This window comes from Acipenser ruthenus, chromosome 18 (genome assembly GCF_902713425.1).
Source record: "Acipenser ruthenus chromosome 18, fAciRut3.2 maternal haplotype, whole genome shotgun sequence".
Lineage (NCBI taxonomy): Eukaryota > Metazoa > Chordata > Actinopteri > Acipenseriformes > Acipenseridae > Acipenser > Acipenser ruthenus.
In genome coordinates, this window is record NC_081206.1 from 24,406,402 (window position 1) to 24,433,924 (window position 27,523).

Genomic DNA, 27,523 nt, shown 5'->3' on the forward strand with positions numbered 1-27,523 from the left:
GAAAAGGGCTTGTTGAATAAAGAAAGTATCCAATCAAATTTAATTGGCATGACTAAGGCAGCAGTAATATGTTTTATAATTAAACCATGTTGTCTTGGAGCTTTATAACCGTGCATGAATCAAAATGTCAAAAATAATTCCTTGATATTGTGCTTTTAAAACATTGCGGTGCCAATATCCTTTCATGAAGTAGATTTCCTGCAGTACTTAAAGACTAATGCAACATGAAACATGAATCCAGTCACTCTGTGTTTAATTGATATCTACTAAATCTTGCCTGTTTTTGAAATGTGTGATTTATTTTTTCACTAGGTAGCATTTTTAAAATACTGCCGCACTAACAGCCAGTGTGTGGATAAACACACAGGTCATTATCTTATACTTACTTCTACTCTGTTGTATGATAGCATATTGAATGCAAACCAGAGTCTATTTGCACATACTCTTATTACTGAAGTGGGCACATTCAGTTAGACGAGGAAAAAATATTTGAAACTCTGAAGGAAGGTCGTTGAGCCTTTTTGAGTGTTTAGTGTTTTTGTTTTTTTAGTGTTGACTGTGCTTCCCACTATCAAACCACAAATGACTGCATTTACCCTAATAAGCAGATTTAATCAGACCATTTTCTGCCTGTGAAGCGCTGGGGCTAGTTTAATCACACAGTTATTTACTGTCTCTGAGGCATTCATATTGAAACCAATGGATTTGTACCATTAGGTGGGATTGGTGGATATCCTAGCGAGAACTTGGAAACTTGATAACCCATGTGTGAAGTATTGAGCACTGCTATCTAAACGCATGACTAACCATTTTTGTTCACCCATCTAGTTTATTCTCTTGCTGCTACCCCTTCTCTTGAGGACTTGTTTTGCTTAGATTTTTTTTTCTTTGTAAAAGGTCCCACAATTCCATTATATAAAACTGTTTTGCAGACTAGGAAAAAACCAAAAAACACTCACTCTTGTTACTGTTCTCATTTTTCTGATTTGTTAGCCAGTATGATGGCTTACGATGCTGATGTGTTAGGGGTTTGACCTTTCTCCTCAAAAAGGTCATTGTGAGAAGATAGAATGTCAACTCTACTGTCTAGGCCAGGATCCAAATAAGTGATGTGGCCAGTTAGATCTTTTTCGAGATGACAGTAAGTAAAGGAATAGTACAGGCAGGATTTAATTAGGTTTACTGCCAACTGCACTGCTTGCTGCGAGCCAGGATCAAGCTGGCACTGGTCATGGGGAGGTATATCCTCAAATACAGTATTAATACAGCTGGCCAAGTCCTTTTCCTTTTGCAGATTTGGCTGTGGAGGTGAGGATCAGTTGGAATGTAAGCGTCTTGTCATGAGACACATGTAAAATGTAGTATGATACTAAGCTCAGCTGAAACATGCTTATAAACAATAGTAATAATACAGTCATACATTGACAGACTGATACACACACATACTGTACATGCAATTACTCAATTTATGTATTACTTTCATGTACACTCACAAACAACTGTGGTAAGCTAAATGTTTAATCATTAACTAACATACTGTATACTGTAAAAAGAAAAGTGACTCAATATAAACAATTTACAATTAGCATGTTGTTGTCAGAAATGCCAAATTTCACTGGTATGAACAGAATATTTAAAAAAAGTTCAAACAATTTGAATAACGCATGTATTCATTACAGATAGAGCTCTTCAAATGTAGCATATTGATGTTGGTTAAAAATCCCCTGCTATATTATAGCTGATGTGTGAATTTGTTGGAATTTCTAGCAATTAGAAATAACATTGGCCTCCGAGTGTCATTCAGTTATGTGCAAACCTCAGGGTAAGCAGTGTTGTAGCAAAAATGACTTAATTTAGGTTTCAGATCTCCAAGGATCTAGATCAGTTTGCTAGTTCGAGTCAATCATTTTATGAAATATGCACATTTTTTATTGTTGAATTGAAGCGAGAAAAATGACTTTCAGCATAAAAAGGGATTGACTAAAATGGCACAACTACTACAATTGTATTGCATGTTATTTCCAGTTCTTTAATACATAAGTGAATCATTAGTATTGCAATAAGAATCCCTTTTTGTTGTATTAATAATGCAGCCTTTGTAAAATCATTTAGTTGCTGTATGTGTGCTTGAAATGCTCAGAAGAAAGGATGCAAATAGCACTACAGGGATCATAAAACTAATGAAGATACTAATTGAAAAGGAAAAATGACTATGATCAGGTTAATATTCGGCATAGAGCAATGAGCCTGGCAATTATATTAAGCGCTGGAGAGACACTGAACTTGATATAGGTGTACAGGTAACTCTTATTCAGATTTTGAAAGTTTTTTTTTTATATGTAGACAGTATTTTGGAAAGCGGATAGATACTTTCTACCGCCGTTATGTTTTGGAGGGAGGTGTCCTTCAAATTTGACCCAAAGCTTATGTTGCATTATGAGCATTATGGATCCCACTGGTACACATTAAAAAGATACGTGACCCTCATGCTTCGCAGGATCCATGCCCAAGAAGCAAGAGAACCAAAAAAAAACATCTTATAGTAAATCAATCAGCACATTTATGATTGTATCTGTCTATAATTGTACCATTTAGGATCATGATGTTGGACTAGCATTTCAGATGATGTAAGCCAGAAATAGAATGGACTTTGAAATCAAGAGATGATTCTGGATCCGATGTGTCCACAGATTCATGTTTAAATTGATGACCGGTGAACATCACTGCTATTGGAATACATTTTGCATGACAAAGCACACAATCGCCGTATATGCAGGGCTCATGTTAACATGTGGATGTTGTTATTTGATTTGATTTGACTTATCACTTTTCTTTGACAGAATTTAATTAAGGACGTTTATGTTTAAGACTGATACAACTTCAGTACAGTTTTCATTGAAAAAAAACACTCGAGTTGCCAAGGGGCCACTATAATAGACGATAAATCAAGCACTTTTCTTGCATTGGTATTCTGTATCCACATGCCATTCTCAGAGCTGTCCCTAACGTTTAAAATGAGACCAATTAACATTTTATGATTTCTTAAATACAATATGAGCAGCAGGCTGTGGTTTTATAGCTTTAATTCAGGCTTTATTCCATATTACGACATAATAAGTTTAATCCAAAACAGAATATATCTGCATGAAGCAGTTAGTGAATTAAAACTGCTGCAAGAGGTTCTCCTGTCTCCTTGGTGCTATATGCTACCGTGTGTCGTAAATGAATTAATAACGAATCCCTAGTTGATGGGAACTATGTCATTGTGCTGTGTATGTGTGTGTCTATATACTGTGTGTGTTTGAGAACAGTAACTGGAAACCAGTTTGTAACTCAAAGAAAAAAAGGGTTATTTTTTTTTATTGTGATTGATAATCATTTGCAGTGCAATGGGATTTTTCTGTCAACCAGACAAAAAATACGGAAACATAGAACCCTTTTAAGTTGGGGGCGGGGCGAGTGACATGCAACAATGATATGGTGATGATACATGATGAATAGTGTATTTTTTTCTTGGACATCATAACTTGGAAACCAACAATAATAATACAAAGAAAAAAAAACTTTAATTGACAATTTCTTTAAATTGCTGAGAAAAAAAAGCGTCAGGCATTGGTGGCGGAGGTATAATAAGCAGTTTCTCATCACTGTCTCCGTGATTGAGCCTATACAAAAACGATTTATTTACATGGTAACTCGGAGTAATTGAAATACAGACAAGGTTTGCTTCCAATTTACCAGCAATAAAGTTGTAATAGGGTTTTCTCTGCAATTGTACCCTTAATATGCTCATTCTAAAGAGCAGTATTTTGCCAGTCGAACAAATAACATCAGGGAAGCTTACGACCAGTAATAGCCCCACATTGATGCACGCATTAAACTTGTTAAATCAATTCAGCAGACACTTTCTAAAGTGGACTGTCTGTTCACTTTCTTCACAAGCCTACTCAAACCCTTTTAAGCTTATCAATCACTTTCATTCCCTTTTAGTGACTCTTGGCTTTTAAATTGTAATTATTTATATTCTGCAGATACTTCACTGAAAAAAAAGATCTTGCTGGGGTATCTTATAGCCTGGATATTACACTTGAAAATATACATGTTTACAAAAGGCTTGCTGTGCTGTATAGTATTATCAGTCCAGGAAAAATAGACTTTCCGTGCCTTGCTTGAATCATTTCCTGAGCTCAAATTCAACCCAGCATTATTTCTTGATTTCAATAACGTTTTTCTTTAATCATATTTGTTTAATGAATTATTTGCGACGGATTTGAAGTTGCTTGTTAGCACTAGTGTTTAGGATATAGTACTGTAATTGGTGACTTACACTTCTATCCAGGTAAACATGATGCCTTAGAATGTCATTGCATTTTGTTACTAGCTGCTTCCATATAGCTTTCTGGCATTTATTGCATGACTTGCTTGTCCCTTTTGTTTTGACATAATCACCAGTGTCCATTTGTTTTATTTCTTTTTTTCCTAGCCATACTAACCCCAATTCAAGAACTTTTGTTTCCTCATTCTGTTACTCTTAGATGTCCTCCTTATCTTGCCAAGCAGCTGTTTTGTTCCCTCAAACTTTTTAGATTGTTTTTAGCAGTATCCTGTGGATCACAGCAATGGTGCATATTCTGCAATCCATTAGAAGGTTCTAAAAGGGTACAATAAACATCACAGTTTAGTTTATTACTGCAGAATATTTTAATTTTGAACTCAATCAAAATTAACTTCTTCTCTCTCTCTCTCTCTCTCTCTCTCTCTCTCTCTCTCTCTCTCTCTCTCTCTCTCTCTCTCTCTCTCTCTCTCTCTCTAGTACCGTACCGTAAGTTTAAAAAAAACACAAAAAATGTATACCTACAGATGCTTATCTGAAACAAAAATGCATTATCTTGTTGTAGCAGAAGGAGTTAAATCCTAGATCCACTGTAATAGAACTGTGTACTAAATGTCACACTGTTGTTCTGTATTTGTCTGCATCCCGGTTCTCCATCAATCACAATCTTGTGCAACTACCAGCCTGCAATAATGCCCTGGATTTAACACGTTCAGTCCCTTAGCCATTCCTGAATACATTTATTCTACATGTGAAATACTATGCCAGAGAAAGGTAAAGCATGAAAAATGTAATTATGTTTTTCCCCCCCAAGTCAAGACTGAAGCCCACTTATGGTGAGCAGTTATGCATATTTGACTTGCAGATGTATATACGGCACCAGTCTTTGGTGCTCTGGGAAGTATCTGAATATGTAGAACAACCCAGTTTCTGTGAATCTTGCTTATTATTGGAAACTGTTTGGAGTGTGTGTATTATTTTAATACCTCGTTGTTATGCCCAGGTCTTAGAGATGCAGGTACAGTAATTAAACTGTTAGCTGAAATCCTTTGCCTGGCAGCTGGTGATGCATTATAAAGACATTGAGCTAATCGATTAAAACCGCAGCGACAGGGGAGTTGTCTGACAGCACTGTACTAAGATGAAATTAGTCAGAGTGGCGCAGGGGATCTGAGGGGGGCTGCAGGTGATTTGAGCCCTAATGGGAGCACCCTGGATAAAGGGGACAGCGTGTGCTGATCCCTGTGTAATTAGGACAGCCATGTTTTAAAAGGATTTCCAAATTATTTTAGAAAAGAGAGAGAGAACCAGGGACAGGATAAATCAGCGAGGCTGGTTCTAGCAAACTTGGCCTCTATCCAGTGTGGCTGAAATTACATGAAATTATTCGGCTGCTAGGAAATGTGAAATCAAACTAATTGCCTTTTGAACTAGCCTGTAGCTGTGGCAGGAGCCTGGAAGAGTGGGTACAGCCTGCCTGCAAGAGCTACAGAGTGGAATTGATTTCACAGCTGATATTTATTTAAAAAATATGACACTTATTTTACACTGTACTCATGCCTTTTTCTATGTAAATTTGCTCTAATCTGTAAACTTGTTGATCTTATAGAAAAAGGGGAAAAAAGGCAAATGCAGAATTAGTTGACACAGCTGACGTGATTTATTTCAAAAGACTGTTATGTCAGTGTGATGCTTTCCAGGCAGGAACAGATACATGCAGAATTTTAAGATCTTTACTTGAAGCTCAAGAAAAAAATAAATACATGACAAAATTCCCATTGGGGGCTACTTTTTTGTTACAGTACAATTCACACACGTCAATATAAAAAGTAGAATGATTAAGGATGCAGATCCCTGTATTTTACACTAGGAACAGAACGTTGTTAAAAACAAGCAAATAAAAACAAAATCTAAATTGAGAAACCAATTCCTCAAAAATACTGTTTATTGTTAATGTAACTTTAAGTTAGGTACGCATTAAATGTGGTGCTAGATCTGACAGTGCCACCACCCCTCTGCTCTCTCCCTATAAACAAGAAATGCAGTATCCTATCACAAGCTGGAGAACAAAAACAAAAAGCTGCCTTTAATGTGACCGTTTTTGCATACAATACATAATTATATTGTGTACTAATGTGGATTTATTTCATTATGCTATGCAGTTTGTTTCCAACACTTATTTGGGCTATTTGTGTAACTGAAGTGTTTTCATCTGCTTAAAAAGATTTCAGCGGGACTGGGGCCATCGTTTTTTTTTTTTCATTTTTTTTTTTTTTTTTTCCTCCTCATTCAGGTTCCAAACTAAAAATCAAAATTATTACAACTGCCAAATGTTTCGTAACTCAGTTATGTCTTTAAGGGTTACCAGTCAAGCAACTGTTAAATAACCAGGTAGCTTAACGCCGCTGAATGTGAGGAGCTGAATGTTAGAAATGATAAAAGGTTATTTTGAAGTTTGACTACATCTGTGATGGGAAAACAACACATTGTCCTTCTCTTTAAATCAATATTCGTGTTGTGATTTAACTGGATTTAGGCATGGATCTATTTTGGACCCCCTTCCATGCATGTGAATAAACACAATACCTCTGGTTTCCATAGTCAAAGAATATTTAAGGTACAGTTTGCAGGGTTTTGATTTGCCCAGTATAATTATCCCCCACCCAGCGATGGGGTTAGGACATTCTTTAGCGCGTTATTAGTATGAGAATGTGGGGATGTACTATATGGAAAAACCTGTCATATCTATACAATACACAGAGTACATTCATCACATGGTCACTAATTTTAGCTTCAAATCTGATGTCTTAGCAAAACAGAGCACTTGTCTATTTAGCTAATGGGCCATAAAATCTTATCTTGACAAGAATAAGATACTGTGCCAGACAGTGGCTCTAGATATGGGACTGGAAGACGTGTTAGTTACCCCACAGCCATTGCCTGTCAAAGATTGCAAAGGAATCAGCAGTGAGCACTGGCATCTTCAAAGCAGTACATTTGAATCTCTGGGGGTTTTAAAAAGTGGTTGTTAGCTTTGGGATGGGATTTGCTCGTCATAAATCTGATGCAAGTAGGAAAATACCATGTTATAAAATTGAACTCTAGTGTTATATTTATGTGGTTCATTACTTGGCAACGTGAACTTAGAAATGCAGCTTCCTCTGGGCTTAGGCACAGACTATAAATATGTTTGCTGACATTCATTTTCCCGCTCATTCCCAACAGTTCTGTCCATTTCAAGGATCCAGTGGCATTTTACAATAAGCTATTTTGCGCTTGAAAGAACTCCAGCTGGGCTGTGTGCTCAAAGCTGACCCCTGTCCATTGTGGTCCAGTTAATCTCAGGGGGCCCAAACTTCACAGGATATCTTGTGATCGCTTCTTCTTGGGATGTTATTTGGACACTCTGGTATGCATTTCTTAAGAGGAAACCACACTGCCAATCAAATGTAAGGTATTTAGGAACAAAGCATTCTCCATACCAATCCTCTGGCATATTATCGTTATGGTATGAACATTAGAAACCAGTATGTGCTAGGCAAGCATAGACACTTCTGTATTGGGAAATTTGGAGTGTCAGTGGTTCTATTTCCATTTGGTGCTGGCTCTGAATTGTGGGGGTAGGTTGGGGGATGACTCATAGAGAAAACAGGTCTTTGTGTACCTAAGTTAGAAGAGTGATCTCATAGCTCTTGTTGAAAGGGAACAGAAGTCGCAACAGTATACTGCAACCCATTGAAAACATCTAACAGAAAGACTCACAACCAGGCTTTGGGAACTAATCTAAGAGCTGTTCACCATTTCAATAGATACAGTTGCAACTTTGTTACACAAAACTAAAGCACATGCTTATCAGCTGAAACAGTTTAGTTATGCATTTTAGGCAGCAAAACTATGTTTTGTAATCTCAATTAAAGAACATAACATATTTTAAAGAAAGTTTTTTTTTTCTATTGCACATCGATTTGTAATAATGAATTTGTAAAGTTAATTGGCAAAATAATAAGATAATAAGACTATTTTGTATTTATTTATTTATTTTAAAAAGGAACTTTTAGTAATAATCTTTAAAGACTTTCTCTGACATATTTCTTCATCTTAGTTGCATACACTTCATGTGTTTTTTATTATAACTATATATATATATATATATATATATATATATATATATATATATATATATATATATATATATATAGATTATTATTTTTTTTTTTAATCACTGGTGTTAAAGTTGTTAATACCATCCTGCGAATGCATGCATTCTAAAAGGGCAGCATTCAATATTCCAGATACTACTGAATCAGATTCCTCTTGGTAAACAAGAATGGAGTCATTGTTATTTACCAAGCCCTTGGTCAACAGTGGCCTTCAGTGTCAACTGCTGAAGCAAACTTTTTGAAATGCTCTGCATAACATTTCCTCAGCACTAAAAATGGTTCTGGTTCTTTTGTTTAAGCAACAACACAAGAGAAGGGCATTATAGCATTACACTATATGATGGCTTCATTGGGATTACACACTCTTTACTAAGGGCACTTAACAGAGAGAGCAAGTTTAAGAGGATATTGTTATTATACACACTCTGCATTATTATTAAATGGAGTGTGTTTGTTTTATTAATTGTTGTATGCTTTATATGTTGGCTGCATTATACAGGCTCCAGTAGAAATCTGTTTTATTTCGTTTGTGTTGGTCATCATTTTTGCAATAGGCAAATAAATGACTCATGAGTCCCTTGGCAGTCTGCTTTATAGCATTTGTTTTTCTTGGCTCTGGTAACAAAAAAAAAAAGAAATCCAGAAGTTTAGCTTGTATTTAATAATACATTAAGTATAGCAGGCATAATATTTTGTATTTCTTCACTGTGAAACTAGTCTAAAACTAGTTACCAGTCACTCTTGTATTGGACTCCATGCAAACAGTTATTCAAAATAATCTATATAGTAACTTTACTTAATATTATAAATTAGCATACAGAGATGTTAACGATTTAGGCTGCAATAACATCAACCTTCAGCACAGTAATTGTTTGGCAGTGTGCAGCTCTATAGATCATGGTTATGCAATGTATAGTTAGATATTCATCGCTAGTTAATGTACACATTTTATCTTTTACTTCAAACTGACCTCTTGGTAATAAATTGAAGGGCTACTCTAAATCTGTGTTGAGCATTTAATGAATTAACTAATTCTTCAGTTTAACTCAACATTTGCAGTAAGATGACTTGTACCCTAATGGCTTGTAATTAATTTTTCTGAAAATCGTATTTATGATTGTCTGCAGATTCGGGCCTTTATCTAATACATAATGTTCATTTCAAGCCCTTAATTGCATTTAAATTAAAATTGGCTTAGCAGCAAGATGAATTGTGGGAATGCATCAAACCACCCAGCATGTCCTGAAGATGTGAGCCTGAAAATGCAATTTGGTAGAGATGTGCATAATCAATTGGAGTTCATTAATTTTTATTGCACAGGTAGTTTTAGTGAAGTAGGTGATTTTCATTGAAATATATCTGGATGTTTATGTGAATTTTAATATTACATTTACTTTTTGTATCTTGGTTTTTTAATGCAATTGGCTGAGTTTAATCACAAATCGCTTGCCTTACTGGGATTTTAGGATTAGTTCAAGGTACTACATTTCCTGTTAAATCATCATAAATCTTATATAAATAGTGGGCTGTAATGTCTTAGAAGATCTAAAGGTTTAGTTTTATAAATGCACACCTCAATTGTAGAAAATAGTATTATGTTTAAACAAGTTGTCAAAGCATAGAGCTGAACTCTAACTGTGCTTATGAAGGTACTGTAAATTCCTCATAAGTTTGACACTGTCAGGGGTTAACCCATCATTTTTGACAACATAGGCACTATTGCGAGGGCTTCACAAAACAGTCACCAAATATAGCGTTGTAATGGACCATACGACTTTGAGTCTTGAGTTCAGATAGAAAATTGGTTCCACAGTATCTGATTTTCTATAACTAACCGAAAGAGTAATGCATTTACTACCTGCCCAGCTCGGTTACTTATCTCGTACCTTCAGGAGTATAAAATATGCAAAAAAGTAATATAAAATTACTAATCCATTAAATTAATTCAGCTGATCATGATTGCTGTTCTACCACATGCAGTAGCTGAACCATAGGCATTTTTGAAAATGTAAATCTGCCTTATAATATGATGTGAAAAACCACCTGTACCAGAGTGCCATCGCAAGATGCTTCAGTTGCTTCATTTTTATATACGTTTTACATTAATTAATGTCAAGAGTGGCAGCAAGATATTCTCGTGATGCAATGTGTCCTTGGCTGTCCGTTTTAATGGAAGCATATTAAAACGTGTTACTGTACTGTACCTGTAACATATTCAGTCTGTTCGTTGTGGTTTGGATTTATAACCAGTTAGTCAGAATTATTTTTGCCTTGTTAAGCAAAAACATTTCAGTATTTCTAGAGCATTAGGTTGAAAGCTAATAGGTGGTATTACCTGATGTTTACATAAATTACATTTTAATGTTCACAGAGAGAGTATGCAAGGATTTGATGCTTGGATTAGACAAACTGCCCATTTTACAAGGTTCTTCCTTTACAAAAAAAAAAACCCAAAACACCTTTTTGCAAAGTTATTGGAGGCAGAAAGCCTTTGTCGGCCACGGTCCCCACGTTTCTAAATTGCACATTTGTCATCTTTTTTTAAACAAGTTTGAAAGAAAATAGACCGCACAAGATATATATCCTGCTCTGTGACAAGGCTGTCTCTGCCGTGTGCTAAGAGCTCCAGGTCGGAGTTGATAGCAGTCGTTTTCATTTACCATTCGGCAATCAGAACCTGACAGAGGGATTTCTTATTTTCTCGTTTCATCACTGGAGCATGCCGGTGTAGGTTAGTCCCTAATTACTCTCAGACTGAGACGTTCCAAATATTCCCTTGGTGGTAATATTTTTCTGCCTGAATGAGTCATTATGTTGTTTGGCAGACTGAAACACCAGCCTTTCGGTGTCGGAACACTACCCCTCATGTAGTACTGCATCCTCACTGCTGTCTGTTCCATGGCTATCCTCCCTGCTGTGACATTTCAGGTTGTACTCTGAGAGCATATTTGCCTTTGCTCTCTCTTTCTTTCTCTCTCTCTCTCTCACTCTCTCTCTCTCTCTCTCTCACTCTCTCTGACTGATTTGGATGAGTGCCAGCTCTTTTTCTTCAGGGCCAAGGACAGGAAAATGGGATAGTCGGGGTAGAAATGCTTAATGATCTAATGGAGCAGCACCTCACTCCTGCTGAGAGATAGGGCTTATTTGTTTTGTTGTGCACCGGAAAGGTCAGGGAAATCCTTTTCAATGTGGCTGTGACAGCTTCAATCCATGTTGCTGTATATTCTTTACGCAATTGAAAAAAAAGCTTAATTCGTTTATACTGTGGCTTGTGAAATATAGTGAAATAATATCAATGTAATATGCGTGCTATTACTGTATGTTATACATGATATTATGAAATGTGTAAAATGATCACAATCTGGGACTAGATGATAATAATAAGAATAAGAATAAAAACAATATAACCCATGCCTCCTGTATTATTATTAGCAAGTATATTGGTCTATTTATTTGTTAGACATTTAGAAATGTAATAAAAAGGTACAAACAGATTATTTTGTTTTGTTATCTTCTGTTTCTAAAGTATGCCTTTCTTCTGGAGTTATTTTAGCATAGTGATCAGTATAATATCAAAACTGGAAAATGTGTCACTTATTATTAAATATCCCAACAAATTAAAAAAAAGCCTTTTCCAGGCTGATAAACAGCACTACAGATCATAACCCAACCTCTATCTTTCTTTTCTAAACAGATGGTGTTGCTCGGTAGTGACATTTGGATGTGATTTCCAGTCTCAAAGCATTTACTATTAGGAGACTTACTGTGAGTTTGTTAGTCCTATTGATATATCCTGATGATAATCTGCAGTTACAGTGTAATTAGACTGGGCTTCAATTGCAGTTACCATGCAGTTAATCTGCAGTCTAGTTTCTTCAGCTACTTGTCCAAAGTTAATGACTTTTCACTTCAGTTGCTTTTCACATAGAAATATATGAAAATATATGCCTTTGTCAGACTGTTTAGTTGAGTAGAAGTGAGGTAGAATAAGCTGATATTCACAGAAACCAATGTCTAAGCTGCTTAACTGGGTTTTATGATTTCTGTTTTTAACACAAAGGTTAACAAAAAGGGTGTTCAAACTTTAAATATTTCAGGATCTGGGATATATTATAATATCATGTAACTGAAGACATTTTAGCATTCAGAATGGTTACTTAATATTTAGGGATTATATAGGAAAACGGAGCCCTGTGCACCTGTAAATGGTACATGCAGTAGATACATTTTTAATGACAGAAGGGACTGAATTAACAGCATTGACAATCTGGATCAGATTCACTCAGTTGTCATACAGTTTGTGTTTATTCTTTGAAGAATATCCTTTGTGTAAAAAGCAAGGAAGCACAGCCAGTCAGATCAGGATGAAGGGAGGACTTGATTCCAGCCATCATCACAGGAATTTTGTACAACTGGGAGATTAATGTTTCATGGGTTACACAACATATACAGTTATACAGGTTTTCACATTATATATTTTAATTCAAACTTACAAAACATTACCAGTGCCATCTCTTCAAACCCAAATCCATGCCACCATTTGTTATGTTATTACTTTCCTTTGCCACTTTAAAAATGGTCTGTATATAAACAGTTAACACTATTATAATGCTGTAAATGATTTGCTTTCAGACACATCATTATAATGAGATTCAAGAAGTTGAGAAAAGCAACTTTACTTTAAATTTTAAAACACTACCATCAGTTTCCTGTCAAAAATAGAAAAACAACAAATAGATATTTTCTATCACGTCCTATTACTCACACATTCATATGTCTAATATAAATTGTTTTTGTCAAACCCTCTTTATGCATATTGCTTTGTTGATTCTGGTGTTCATTACATTTTTTGCAGTGTAGCCACATCACAGGTTTAATATACAGCAAGTCAGTTTTGGTTCAGTAATTTCCATCTTACACAATACTTCCGCTAACTAAAGGCTTATCCTTTTTTTTTTTTTTTAAACGCCTACCTATCAATTGAATGAAACATTGCTCCCAGGGTGATTTGATATGCACAAGAGAACTGCCTGTTGGTGATCCTAACTGAGCTTCAAGTGGGCCATGTTGTGTATCCCTCATACAAACAAAAAACAAATGTGCTCGCCATGCTAAAATATGGTATTTGGACTATAAAATAATATAATTGAAAATAAAGGTCTTGCGTATTCTTTACTATGTTTTCAAGCAGAGTAAGCTTGGTATTTCCATTGCAGGCTTTATTGCTTAGACACTGGATTCCCCTTTAAGAGAAAATTGACATTTCGATTTAAAACAGTAGTTTTAAGAGAACAATACTGGGCTAATATCAGCCCATCACAAATACCTCAAGACAATTCTAAGTTAAAGACTTTTAAGAAATTACACTGGTGAAGCCACTAGATGGAAATTTTACATGACTTAATTTTACCTTAGTATCCATAATTGAACCATTTAAGTAATGGATGAATTGCCCAAGACAATTCATTGTGTTTTTTTTAATTTTTTTTATTTTCTTAAAGAATTAAGTAGCTACATTTGTGTACTGTATTTTATTTTTTATGATTTTCAATTATTCTGAGTGGTTTTACTTGCTGATATAGTGCTATAATCTGCATGTAGAAACTGTTCAGTTATAGTTGCCAGACATTTAATATACAAATCTAGCACAGACTAGATTAGTGTCTCTATAGTAGTAAGAGCCAGCTCCATCTATTGAGTAGACATTGTGGATCAGATTTATTTTTGTATTGCTGGACCTAGACAATATAATATTATTGCAATGAGAACAACTCTGAATGACTGCACACATCATAAGAAAAATGTGGAAATGTAATTTGTAATTTGAAATGTACTATCATTTTTTTTTTCTGATGTGATCTACCATGTTCTCCTATAGATCACTCATTGTTCTCTTCAAGTTGCTTTTACCCAGCTTTCCTTTAGCCTTCATATGTAATGTGTTGAACTTTTACTCAAAGTCTATGGAGGTAATATTGTTTCCAATATATAGGCTGGAGTACTGTACAACATTCTGCTGATGCAATGCATTTTTGCTCCCTCCTCCAACCCCTACTTGTCTTTGTTCCAAAGGTCTCTGACATTTACCAGTAGAAAAATTGATTTACCTGAATCCACTCAATTCTCTTCAAGAAGATCAGGATATTTCAAAGCAACAAGAACTATGTGGTCAGAACTGGGAACATGGTGTACATACCTCTACCTTATTAAAAAAAAGGTTGTGTGTATTATGCTGGACTGTATTGGGTTCTGAAACCTGCATTTTTTATATTATTCAGCTACCAATTCAAATGCCATAGAAATACAATGGATTTTCTTTTTTAAACATAAAGCAATTGGAAAATATATGACCTGCTGTAGCAGTTGATAGCTAACACAGATCTAGCTTTAGTAAAGCTGGTAATATGTGAAGGAGATATTGCATCCTAAACTACAGTGGACATCTGCATTACCCCGTGCCTTCCCTGATGTAATGTCCACCCATGAAGATCACAGCATGTGAAAGGCAGACAATTCAGAGAATAAGCTGTAAAATCTGTGAATGCCTATTTCACCCTTTATAGTGAGTTACCTCACACATCACATTGGATGAACCGTCTCTGGACATTCAGTATGGATGTTCTTTTATGTTCTTGTAAGGCTGTTTTTGTCAGTACGTGACCCCGCTGTTATGTTCTGTTAGTTGACATTGTACGTGCCATTCTGACTGTTGCGTTCATCAATGCTGTCGTGGTTGCTGGGTTACATGTTACCGGATGTTGTGGAGTGTTGTGTCGTGCTTGCTGTTGCTGGGATGCGTGATGCCGTTAGTGAGCAAGTGTGTACTATATTGTGTGAATGTATTTATGCATGCACAGTACTGTGCTGTATGTACATTATCTAACTTTCAAACTGTGTTATTCATCAGAAGCATCTTACTGTGACCCTTGTGACCAACTTTGGCTCTGTTAACCTCAAGCCGAATCCACAGCCACCTCTGCTAACCACTAAGATGGGTTGGTTTTCATTTTAGATACTAGTGGTTTAATGTCTGTTTACACTGGCATTAACTGGAGACAGATGGAAATGAACTCTAAATGGAACAACTTGCAGGGAACCAAGCCAAAACTGCCGCTACAAATGTTTGTAGAAAAATAACAAAGATCTTAAATATAGTTTTCTTATACTGTATACAAAATGCAGTCACTTAAGAGACTGCATTTGTCTTTACAATAACTCTTAAACAGTGTACATTTCAATTGGTATTTAAAATGTATTCCTTAGAAATAATAAAAAAAACACTTATAAAAATGTATATTTCACAAAGTTTCTCAGTTCTGTAGAGGAGTGTATCCTACTGTGCTCAAAGTGTACTTTTTCGTGCACTGTGTTGTACAGCATGCTCTGGGGGTCAATGAACTGCATTGGAAAATCATTCTAAAAGCAATTCTAAAGAGAACAGCAACAAAGAATAAGTGGAAGATTATATAAAAGAGGGAATGAGGGAAAATGTATTCAAACAGATTAAAAGTAGATGGTAAATAAAGTACATACCGTTTGACTTAGTAATCCAAACCATTTGTGACTGGACCCTGTAGTGCTCAATGCCATACTACATATGTTCCTGACACTAATCATAACATTACTCTATTGAAGTTTGGTTTCTATTGTTGCTGTCAGCCTACTTTTGATGATAGAGTGGTTCTGATTCATAGGTCATTTCAGACATCAGGGGTCCAGAGTCTACTGCAAAGTGAATAACAAGCTAGCACAGAAGGAAAAGTTGTATACACTTTATATAACAATTGTTGAGATATCTAATATCAAATAACTTTTTCATATTCAGTGGTACTGAGCGAATATTTTGTGTTATTTATTTATGCCAGATCTCATTTTAGAATCTATCTTGTATTTATTCAAATCCAGTGGTAGAATGACCGGGGGTATCGCACTGTTCCAAAACACAAATCTTGCTTAACAGACCCCGAGCGTGATCTAAGAAAAGTAATTCCCCGATATCAGCTATTAAACATACAGTACTTGTTGTATAAACAGAATACCCCATGCACATTGCTATGGTTATTTCACTCATGAGGTTAGCCGTAAACAACCGACTTAACCTCTTTGGGGGCTTGTGGGTTATTCGGCTGTCCTCTTTCGTGAAATACCTACAGTACTCTTTGAATGTTCATGGTGTGTCCTGTATGTATTAACCATTTTCTCTACATATAAAGTTTTAATTTACTAAATTTAGTTTATTAAAGCTTTAGAAGGGGCAGCTAATTCAGAGGAACGGTGAGTTATCAGCGAGAACTGCCAGAGACTCTCTATACAGCAAGGATAGTTTACCTGTTTTCATGCGCAGCAAAAGTAAATCAGCCAGTATTTTTCAGGCACAATAAAAGCAGATAGAACTTGCATGAAAAACACAAGTCAAGTTAGTAGAAACAACAGGGGCACCCATTTTTTCACATTTCCAATGTGTTTTTGTTTCAGATTCAGTTTACATTTCGCAGGTAACTCTCGGCAGTGACACGGTTTCTATCTTCAAGTACAAGGCCATCATTAAGACGTCTTTGGTAAATGCCTGTGCTTTGCATTTGATTTGAAAATCAGTTTTGAGTATTGTGCATTGTGGGGCTAAGTGCGAATGGATTCTACAACTTTACAGCAGTAACATTAAGAGGCAGACATTAACCGCTGGCACCTGACAGCGGGGTGCCTTGACAGTTTGATAAATTAGAACTGACACTTGCCAAAATGTCTGTCCTTCTCTCAGCCTGCCAGTTGAACATTTACACTCTGTTAATTGAATTGGCAATTTGTGTAACAGTACCTGCCCCTGAGCTTTAGTGATGCCGGAGCTGCCATTTAGCTCCGTTAATCCAGAACTTGGGAATAAGGACGCTAAGCTTCACAAGAAATTATTGCAGATTTAAAATGACAGTCAGGGGCCCTGTTGCCTATTTTCCATTAAATGAGAAATAAATTAACAATAGCAATAATGTAGACTTATAGAACTGAAAGTTAAATTGACTTTCAAGTAGCAGTGAGATTTGATATTGCTACTATTCTGAGAATCTGCTTGCATATTTTACAACACGTATGGAAAGCTGTTTATTCAGCGTCCTCATTGAACACCTACCTTACTTCATTTATCTGTTAATGTTATTTTGTATTCATATGAGCCAGCCTTGTTATATTATGAGAATATGTGTATAGCTTTGATTATTAAAGTGTAACACCCACACACTGTTAGTCAAACAGTTTTGACTAACAGTGTTTTGTTTTGTTCTTGCAGAGAGCAGTTTTTAACCATGTTTTTACATATATATATATATATATATATATATATATATATATATATATATATATATAATATGTACAAATGTTGGGGGCAATTCCATTTATATTTCAGTTGTGTTCTTTAACAGACCTTGAAATGTCATTTATTATAAGTAAATCAGTAGCATGTCTGTTTTGCACACAGGTTAATGTGATTGTAAGCAAGTTTCAAGGAGGAAGTTTGTCTTTAATAATAATACTAATAATGTAAATAATACCAATCATAATAATTCCAAATACTTTTTGTTTAGGTCATGGTATTGGGATTTGAATTGCAGCAATCTTTGACCGAATCACAGTAATTGCTTACCACTGTGTTTTTACTTTTAAAATGATTTGCAACAGACCATCAAAACACTGCCTGATACACATTAACATTGTAAATGGAATATTACAAATCGAATCACTGCAAAGATAAGTAAGGCCATTTTAAGCAAACATGCAATGGTTATAATCTCACAGAAACATTCAGGTTCCTCCATCATGAATTAAATCTGAGGATTATTTGCCCTAGTATTTACATAAAAGGGTCACTTTTTTCACTTAAAAATTAGTTTTCACTATGATATATTTTCACAAGTGTCACAATGAATTAATGACAAACAGCATGGTATTCATTTCAGTTGTTTTAAACCAATGCAATACATTACAATGTTTAAAAACAAAATGAAACCGACTACCAGCTAAAAATACAGTACACATGAAACTTAAATTATGCTGTTTTTAAGAACTGTTAAACATAAACTGCTCAATTTTAGTATGCTCAATATTGGCAACATCATTTACAGTGCATCCTAGTTTTGTTTTTTGTTTTTTAAATAAAGTTTTTATGCAATTACATCTGCCTGCATTTGAAGTCATGTTCCCTTATACAGTAGGCTTCAATGTGACTGTTTTGTTTTGTTATCAACTTTGATGTTTTCTAGGTGAGGAGATTATTTGTTTAAGTTTGTATTTCTTAGGAAAATGGTTCTGGTTTGATCTATAATTTCTGTTGAAACTTGTTTATACTGCATGGATAATGTATTGTGTTTGTTGATCAGCTTTGTCCTCAAAATGTTTTAAAATGGATGAAATAATTTACTTAATTATGATTACAAAGGATTAAGTGAATGCAAGTCCAATATATCATTAAAGTTTTTTTTATTTATATTTTAGAATTAATAAGCAAAATAATAATATTTAATAAAGTATTATTTTAAACTAATGGAGTCAATGCATACCATTTAAAGGTCTTTCCACAATAACAAAAAAAAAAAAATGTCTAAAAGCCAGAAATGTATTATGCAGTCTGGCATTGAGAGGTAGATTTTAAAACGCTCATTTGTTTTGATTAGGGCTGCAGTCTAATGATTAATGTGGAATTATGAGGTTATGCAAATAATAAAAGGCTAATCTGCAAAGCTCAAACATGGAAATATTGAAATGCAAGTTGTACTTCAGTGGTTTGGAGCTTATTTTGTTATTTATTTTGTTATTATTTTCATTGCAGTTTGGAATGTAGATTCCCTGATTTGGCTAAACTTTTTTTGGTTTCCAGTGTCTGAACTCTGTAATAGGGGATGCCTGACATTGTTGAATTGTAATTACTGTGGTACAAATCAGATTTAATAGTAAGCAATAGATATATTGTGCACAATTTTATTTTTACATTCCTGCAATCAAGATTTCATGATACTTCTGACATCGCTGTGAACAATACAGTCAAGAGAAATAGAAATGTATGCACATTATGAAAAGGGTTACCCCAATTTGTGGAGCAGTCCCATCTGAAGCCTTCTTTGCACAGTACTATGCAATAGGTACTACATAAGCCTCTACTAGTTTAACACTTCATATGATATGTATTCTAATGCACATCACAAAAAAAAACCCACTTTAAAAGGAGTATTGTAGAGATTGTGAGGAGACTGGCAGTTACCTAAATCAGTGAAGCACACAATAAAACAAATACATTATCAAGATTTTGTATTATTATTATTATTATTTTGTATTTTAATAATAACCCTTGAAATGGAATATCCCTTTGTCAAGATTTTCAGGTTTTCGTATAGCTGTATTAGTTTGGATAGTCAAATATGAATTATATACTTTACAGAACCAAGTGTTTTTTTAAGGAGGGGTGTACATGATCAAAGTGTGGTTGAACAGGCAAACAAATCTTAAATTGTCAGACTGACTGACACATTTATAATGCATCCTCAGAACCACAGTGATGCATTTAAATATATATGACCTTTTGGGGAGGTAAATCCTGATCGTAAATACAGCAATGATGGACGTTTTGTTTGAGTTGGGGAAGAACTGCTGAGAGACTACTATGGTGGTGATAATAATAGTTACAGTGCAGAGCTATTGTCAAGAAACTGCCATAAATCCTGAAGTTGAAATTTCAGTTTTAGTTCCTCAAAGGCAGTGAATCTTCCGAAATAAAGGAATCCTCAACTCCTCTATTCTGAAACATATGTCACAACATCAGTACAATGGAACATTTCTCTCTGACAGAGGCTGTAACAATATACCAATAACATCTTCCTGCTTTTTGGATGGATTTCACAGGTGAAATATAATTTTACAAGTCGTCTGTGTATTTTATGCAGCCATTGTAGACAAATAGTAGACCTGCGTGTAGAAAGGCATTTATCAGCAACTAAAGTGGAAAATCCCAGATGAATTCAATTTGAAGGCTATAAAAATTAAAATCTTTCGATCAGTCTTTGAACAGTGATTTAAGTCCTAAGTGTACCTCCCTTTAAATGTATCTCTTGATCTATTCTAGGTATTATTTATTCAGACTTGTTAACAGTTCCTCATTTAAAATAAAGCATAAACATGACGTACAGCAAATGAATAAATTAAGATGTTTTTTTTCACAGTTATGTGTACATGACAAAAGGTTTTTAGTGGTTGGGCTGTAAAATCTAAAATATGTTTTTGTAAATTTGGTGCGACGTGAAAATACATGCTTCTTTTGGTGCTTGCATTTGTTTATCTAATGTATTTGTGTGTGTGTGTGTGTGTTTGTGTGTGTGTGTGTGTGTTGTATTTTTGGCCCGGTCCCAAAGGAAAAGAAAAGGCTAAATGCTTAAAGCATGACTAGAGTGTAGAGTTGGGTTTACTCATGCTCCAGATAAGTGTGGAATGTTTGAAGGACAACAAACCTTCCTCCTTCTCCAAGTTCTTCTTTCCACCATGCCAGCAGACCACAGGGACTTATATCCTGACTCCTCTCTAACTGTAAGGCACACAACATGGAGGCAATGTTTACAACTGGTCCTTGAGAGTATTTAATGGCCATCCACTGCTTTTATTACATCATTAATTGCACTTAATGCAGCCACATTACCAGAACGCTTGGCTAAGCTCTGAAAATTAAGTATGGAGTACTTTGTTATAAAATTCACTGTAATGAGCTCTGGTGGGACAAGGTCTGTTAAATTTGAAATTACCACAGGCCATTTCGAAGGACTGTGCATGGCGTTTCACCCACTTTAAAGTTGAAACTTGATAAATGCCCTAAGGGCACTGTTCTAAAGTTATTCTGAGCTCAGATCAATGCTGTAATATTATCCCTGATTTAAACAGGCTTCCTTACTACCTGCAAATTCAATGCCTGTGCTGTAAATATGCCTCAGAAAGACTCTCCACCCATTGGAACTAATTCACTTAAAGAATTATAGTATACGAAACTCGTAACCATACATTTTACATCAAAACAAACAAACAACTTTGTCTATACTATACTATAAAAAAAGAAAAGTCACCTGTTTTATTTCCCTGCTCACTATCACATGCCAATAGTGGTAAATAACAACTACTGCATATGTTTTGGGTAGGAGTGACCTTATGCAGTCAGCAGTTAGAAGGTGCTGCTTCTTTCACTGGCAAATTACTTTTTGGAATGTTCTCAGTATCTGAAAAGGCTTCAGCCCAAAGGCAGCTTAAATCTGTGCATACTGGAGGACACTAGATTAATGAACAATAGTTGCTTCAGAGCTGTTGCTGGGATAAAAATCTATCAATAATAGTATCCACTAGCAAAGCAATCAGATCTTGAACTAGTAGTCTCATGCTATCAACCTTCTTTTGTAAAGTGCAAAAGCAACCTTGTCAGTTGTTTACCAGCTACGTCTTATCAAAACATGCCCTGTGGCTCATAAGCCTAAAATGTGAATTATTAAAACATATTAAATTAATTAAATACTTATTAGGCTCCAGAAAGGCTGCACAATGTCAAACTCCAGTACTGAAATATTCCAGATTACTAGTGGGTCTTCACCTTGCAAATCAATTGCAGAATGCTTGCAACTTAGTTTACCTGATCGTAATTTGGAACTTTGTTTTTAAATTGCAGTATTTGTCATATCAAAAGAGATTATTTACCCTACAGTGATTTATTATGTTCTTAAAATTACCTTGGTTGCCTGTCTCTGATACAGGAATAACACTTCAGGCTTTTTTTTGTTAAATCTGTGAAAAGTCAGTGGTCTGAAGTTGAAACAAGAAGTTAACATCAGTGCATTAAATTGCACAGTAGCTTAAGATCATAGAACCAATTTGCTGAGCAATCAGCAGTCTTAGGCCCTGTCCACACTACATAACCAAGCTCAAGAACCATACTGAAAAACATTTTAATTAATCCAGCTCAAAGCCTCCACACTTAACGTTTCATGTTTAGTCGGGCTTAATGCGTACAAACATGATTAAAACAGTCTGGTTACAGTTCCCAGCAGCGCAATGGACTGTGGGACTTAATATGACATTATCCCACCATGCACTGTATTTTATGTTTACAACCCAGCAAATATGTCTTCACGGAAGACATAGCGCTTCTTAGCATGAACGTTATGGCTTTGTTTCTTAAAAACATGAGGTACATTTTATCATAATGTGTGCGTTTCATTTTGAACTCTGAAGTTCTCCTTGACCGATTTCATCGCTCCATTTTACAACAAGCCTCAGAAATTGCATACAGTCCAGCAGTATTGATAGTCATTCTCAACTCCTTCAGTCGCCTGTTCTGAGTACTGTATTTGTAATGTCCACTCGCCAAAATATATCAGAAATCATTTTGGGATATTGGAAGATACACAAAAAATGTAGTTTGGTATTACAGCGTCCACACTTCTGACAAACCGCACTACCTGATGCGATGTAATTTAGAACCGGACTCGAGACTACCCCTGAGGTGGTTTTTGAGTACGGTATTAAATGCTGCGTAGTGTAGACGATAACTGTATTTAGCACTTTTAAACCGGTTTATAGGCATAGTGTGGACAGGGCCTTAGGGCAGGTTCAGGCTGAATGAAGAGTGTAGTAATTCACTGAATTTATAGTATGTTTCTTTTTTCCCATTTTTTTTCATAAAATTATGTCCACTGCACAGTGCTATGAAACATTAAGCATCTGATTTAAGTACTTCTCTTTAGCTTCCCCAAATTAAAACACCGTCACAGTCATAGTTTCATATACAGTATGATAACCAGCCCTATTCCTAACCCTCAACCAGAACCTTAACAATACAGTAATTACCTAGTCAAATGTTTCAGTTCAGCGTAGATCATTAAATCACACTTATATTGTAATTACCTTCTAATTGCTATATAATTACGTGTAAGATGTGTCCTGCAACTTAAAGCGTAACCAAGTATTTGATCATGTTTTTTTGTGTTTTTTTATTGTTATTGTGTACTGGCAGTTACTCTTACTCTGGTTACTGTGTCTCTGGATAGATTTCCCTTTACTGTAAACCTTTATTATCCATGATCCTCACATATCTTTTCTGTTCAGCTATAGGAGCCCAGCGCAGGAGAAGTCCCAATGCTATGGCGACTGAGATTTTTGAACAACATCTGGGAAGCCACATTCTGCAGGTATGTGAGGAATGCCTTCCTAGTTACTTTTTGCATGTTCACAACTTCATCCCCTTTTTTATTTTTTGACAAAGTCAGTTATTTTTAGTTAACAGCAAATCTTTTTTGTGCAGTTTTCCTTTTTACATTTGAAGGCTGAGTCTTCAGGGAGAGGAAAAATGTTTGATTGATAACACAAAAGACCCATTTTCCTTTGAAATATTGCACAAACACAACTGTATTTCACCGGCTTACATTAGGCACATTATACGTTATTGATGTTTATTTGAAAGTCACTAAGTATTGTCCATTACATAAATCAGTTTAAATGGTTGTTGGCCCAGTGTATGTAACATAAAAGTCGCTTGTTGCAAAAACCAGTGAATGCTCATGAGCTTTGATCACAGGATGAAGACATTTTCAAAACTGTGGTGGTCAATAGATCCGCCTCTGTTTTAAATCAGTTGAATAGATCCACAGCTGTCATGATAACATTTCTCTTTCAGACTGCAAATTTATGGATTGAGTGTGGATTGTACAATATCCTTAGTTCATATGAATTAAAATGTTATTACTAAAGTTTCACTATTTAATTACATTGTTATTAGGAGCACTTACAAAAAGACATCACCAACACACAAGTTGACAAGTTGATATACAGTACTGTGCTCCCTCAATATTTTGCTGTCAGACTTAGGAATAAGTATTGTGCCAACGTTGCTTAGCCTTGAATTGAACCAAATTTGTGAATTATTGAATTATGAAATTGAGACTGGAAATATAGAATTGTCTGGTGTCCTTTAAATATATACTGTATAAGAAATCTAGCTAATGGCATCGCTGTTCATGGTTTGTGTGTGTGTTCAAGTGGGGGAAAAAGAATAATTTCTCATAATAAATCAGATTTTATGAATTTAGGCATCCTGTGTCTATAGGTACTGTGATTCTTGAAATGTATTTTTGTTTACGACTGTAAGTTGCCCTGGATAAGGGCGTCTGCTAAGAAATAAATAATAATAATAATCATATTTTGAAGATTCTTGCTTAGAAACATGCATGGCATTCCCATTGGGATTTTATTTCACTTGATTAAAAAATATTCTTACACTAATGCCCAAGGGCTTAGTAGAGCAAAACTACCTCAATATTTACTGTTCTCTGCATTCTAAACAATGTATACTGTATTGAGAGTGACAGGTAGAACTCTGATGTAAAACAAGAAAAGACTTTCATCATTAACAACTGAATTTCTGGTTTAAAATATGCACTGCACAAAGCTAGGTAGATGATATTGTATACTTTATACTGTACAAATCCTATATACAAAAAGCAATGTGAATTTTCAATACCAAAGAAAGACCTGGGCATATGTTAAAATAATGCAAGCCTTTGCCGTGCATATTTTCACTCCCAGTTTTAAAATCTCTGCTGACCTAGAAAAAGTAATTTTCAACTTTTCCTCTTCTCTGGAAATGTATTCAGCAACATAAACATCTAACCACGGGCGACAATTGCATACCAACAGGTTAAGTGGCTGACAAGCAAAAGGAAATTTATAATTAACATCAATACCAGGCCGAAAGTCTGTTGAGGCGTGGCCTTTTCAAGGAAGGACTTGTTCCTGGCAAATTGTCCCCATTAATCTTCAGCTTAATTGATTGTGAAAAGTTTTAGGATGACATTTAAAAAACCATGCTCTGCTGGTGATTGATTTAGGGAAAATGAACTAATAATGAATGCAAAGCAGTCATTACTTGTTGAGCTCACCAGCTAATTTTAGACAGATTAGACTGTGTTTGATAGCGCTTAATAAAGCAGTCTCCTGATGCGCTCTCAACTGCTGCTTACCTGCACTTGGGCACATTTATATAACATGCTTTAAGTCATTTTCTTGCTTTACGGTAAGAGGTTTCATTATTCTTTCTAAATTTGTTTTTGCCAAGAAGCATACCGGTTAACTTAAGAACATTTCCTGTGTTGTTACTGGGTCTCACTGTTGCCCAGGAATTTTTGAAATTGAAAGAAGCTGTCTGTTATGTAGTTTTTGTTTTTTAAATAAATGGACAGTCTTTCAGCTCAGCAAGGGCTTAAAACTCTCTGAGAGACTCAAAGGGGAAACTGGTCTGGTCACATTGGAATAAACAGTATCTCGTTCCAAAATACTGGCACATGAATATCAAACACAAGCAAGGTTTCGACGTGGAGGTGGAGGGTTTGTGCCATGCATTTCTAATAATACAGCATTTAGATGACCCAAATACTCACATTTTAACTTTTAGAATTTTAATTTCATTAGGCGTACAGTATTGTGTTCCTTAGTCATGTTTTATTAAACAGTATTACAAAAATATTAATTACAAAAAATAAGAATACTGTAGCTACTGCTACAAAATGGTAAAATGTTTGATTCACTTCACTATTCAGAACAAATAATTTATATTTAGTAAGAATATAAACCTAATTATTATTATTTATTTCTTAGCAGATGCCCTTATCCAGGGCGACTTACAATTGTTACAAGATATCACATTATTTTTACATACAATTACCCATTTATACAGTTGGGTTAAAGTACCTCTAGGTAAAGTACCTTTCTCAAGGGTACAGCAGCAGTGTCCCCCCACCAGGGATTGAACCCACGACCCTCCGTTCCAGAGTCCAGAGCCCTAATCACTACTCCACACTGCTGCCCTAAGTCCTTAATTCTGTAGCCTTTATGCATTTTTTTATAGCAGTAATACTACTACTAACTAGACTGTGTTATAAAACTGGACACAGTAATAGGGTAGGATTTTTTGCATATGCATATTAACATAATTAAAATGACTCTTCCCAAGAACCCTGCAGGGATTTTACATTACATATTTGAGCACAACACTGTTACCTATGAGAACTTATTTGCATTTGGAATTATTCTGATTGCGTTCTCTGTTAGATTGGGCGGCCACACCCCTTTAGTGTCTGTGCCACACATCAAAATGATCTGAATTTGTTATTTGCCCAAAGACATTTCCTACATATGGCGGTGTTGAGTTATTTTCTAACGGTGAATAATTTAGTGTTAAAATAAGGCTTCACCATAGGCTAAGATTCTTGCATGTTACTGTAGTGAACAATCATGGGCTTTTAGCTTGGTGAGGTCTTTCTTCAAAGATTACTGAAGAATACTGAACACAAAGAAATAAGGGTAGACTCGGACAACTGTTTCAGTAAAATAAAACAATCAAACCCTAGAAGCCTTTGTACTATTCACTGGCTGTATTTTTTTTCTTTACTTAAAGAAAACTAATAAAAGACAATTAAAAGGCAGTCGTTAGTTTTTGTATTAACAACCAGTTCGTGTTGTTGATGCAGCAACTGAGATCTAAAGACTGCTCACTTTTATCACTGCAGTTTTTAAATAATATTGTGGAAAGCTCTGTATGCTATGGCCAGAGTAACAGCATTGCCATAAAAGTGATTTCTCATGATTAGCAGATGGGTAGTTATGTTTATCTATGCCGTTCTGCTGCTGAATTGTCAAACTCAAATCTGTTGAGAAACATGTTCTTGTTTATCTTTGGACAAATATTCCAGCATAACTTAGGTAAGCAAAGTTAAATCGGTCAGATGGGGAGCCCCAAGTATTTCTCTTGCAGTCTAGCAAAAGTATTTTCGGCTTACTGCATTGTGTTCCAGTCTCTTTTTACTTTACTGACCTGTCTGCCCCTAAAAATAATCTCTATACAAGAGCTTTTGTCAGCCCTTTATTTAATCAAAAATACGTAGAATAAATTTAGGGCTGCATTTTGTTATCCAAGATAATCAATTAACTGATTGTAAATGCGCACATTTCTTATGGTAGCTGCCTGCAG

The 27,523-nt window shown here is 35.3% G+C and overlaps 1 protein-coding gene across 4 annotated transcripts in view; it reads left to right on the plus strand.

The window, feature by feature from the left end:
• Positions 1-27,523, plus strand: part of LOC117420131 (neuronal PAS domain-containing protein 3) — a 228,853-nt gene that overhangs the window by 78,366 nt on the left and 122,964 nt on the right. For all 4 annotated transcript variants that reach the window (XM_058991636.1, XM_058991637.1, XM_058991638.1 and 1 more), the window contains one exon: positions 23,608-23,690. In XM_058991636.1, the coding sequence (XP_058847619.1) occupies positions 23,608-23,690 (83 nt within the window). The remainder of the gene's footprint in view (positions 1-23,607; positions 23,691-27,523) is intronic.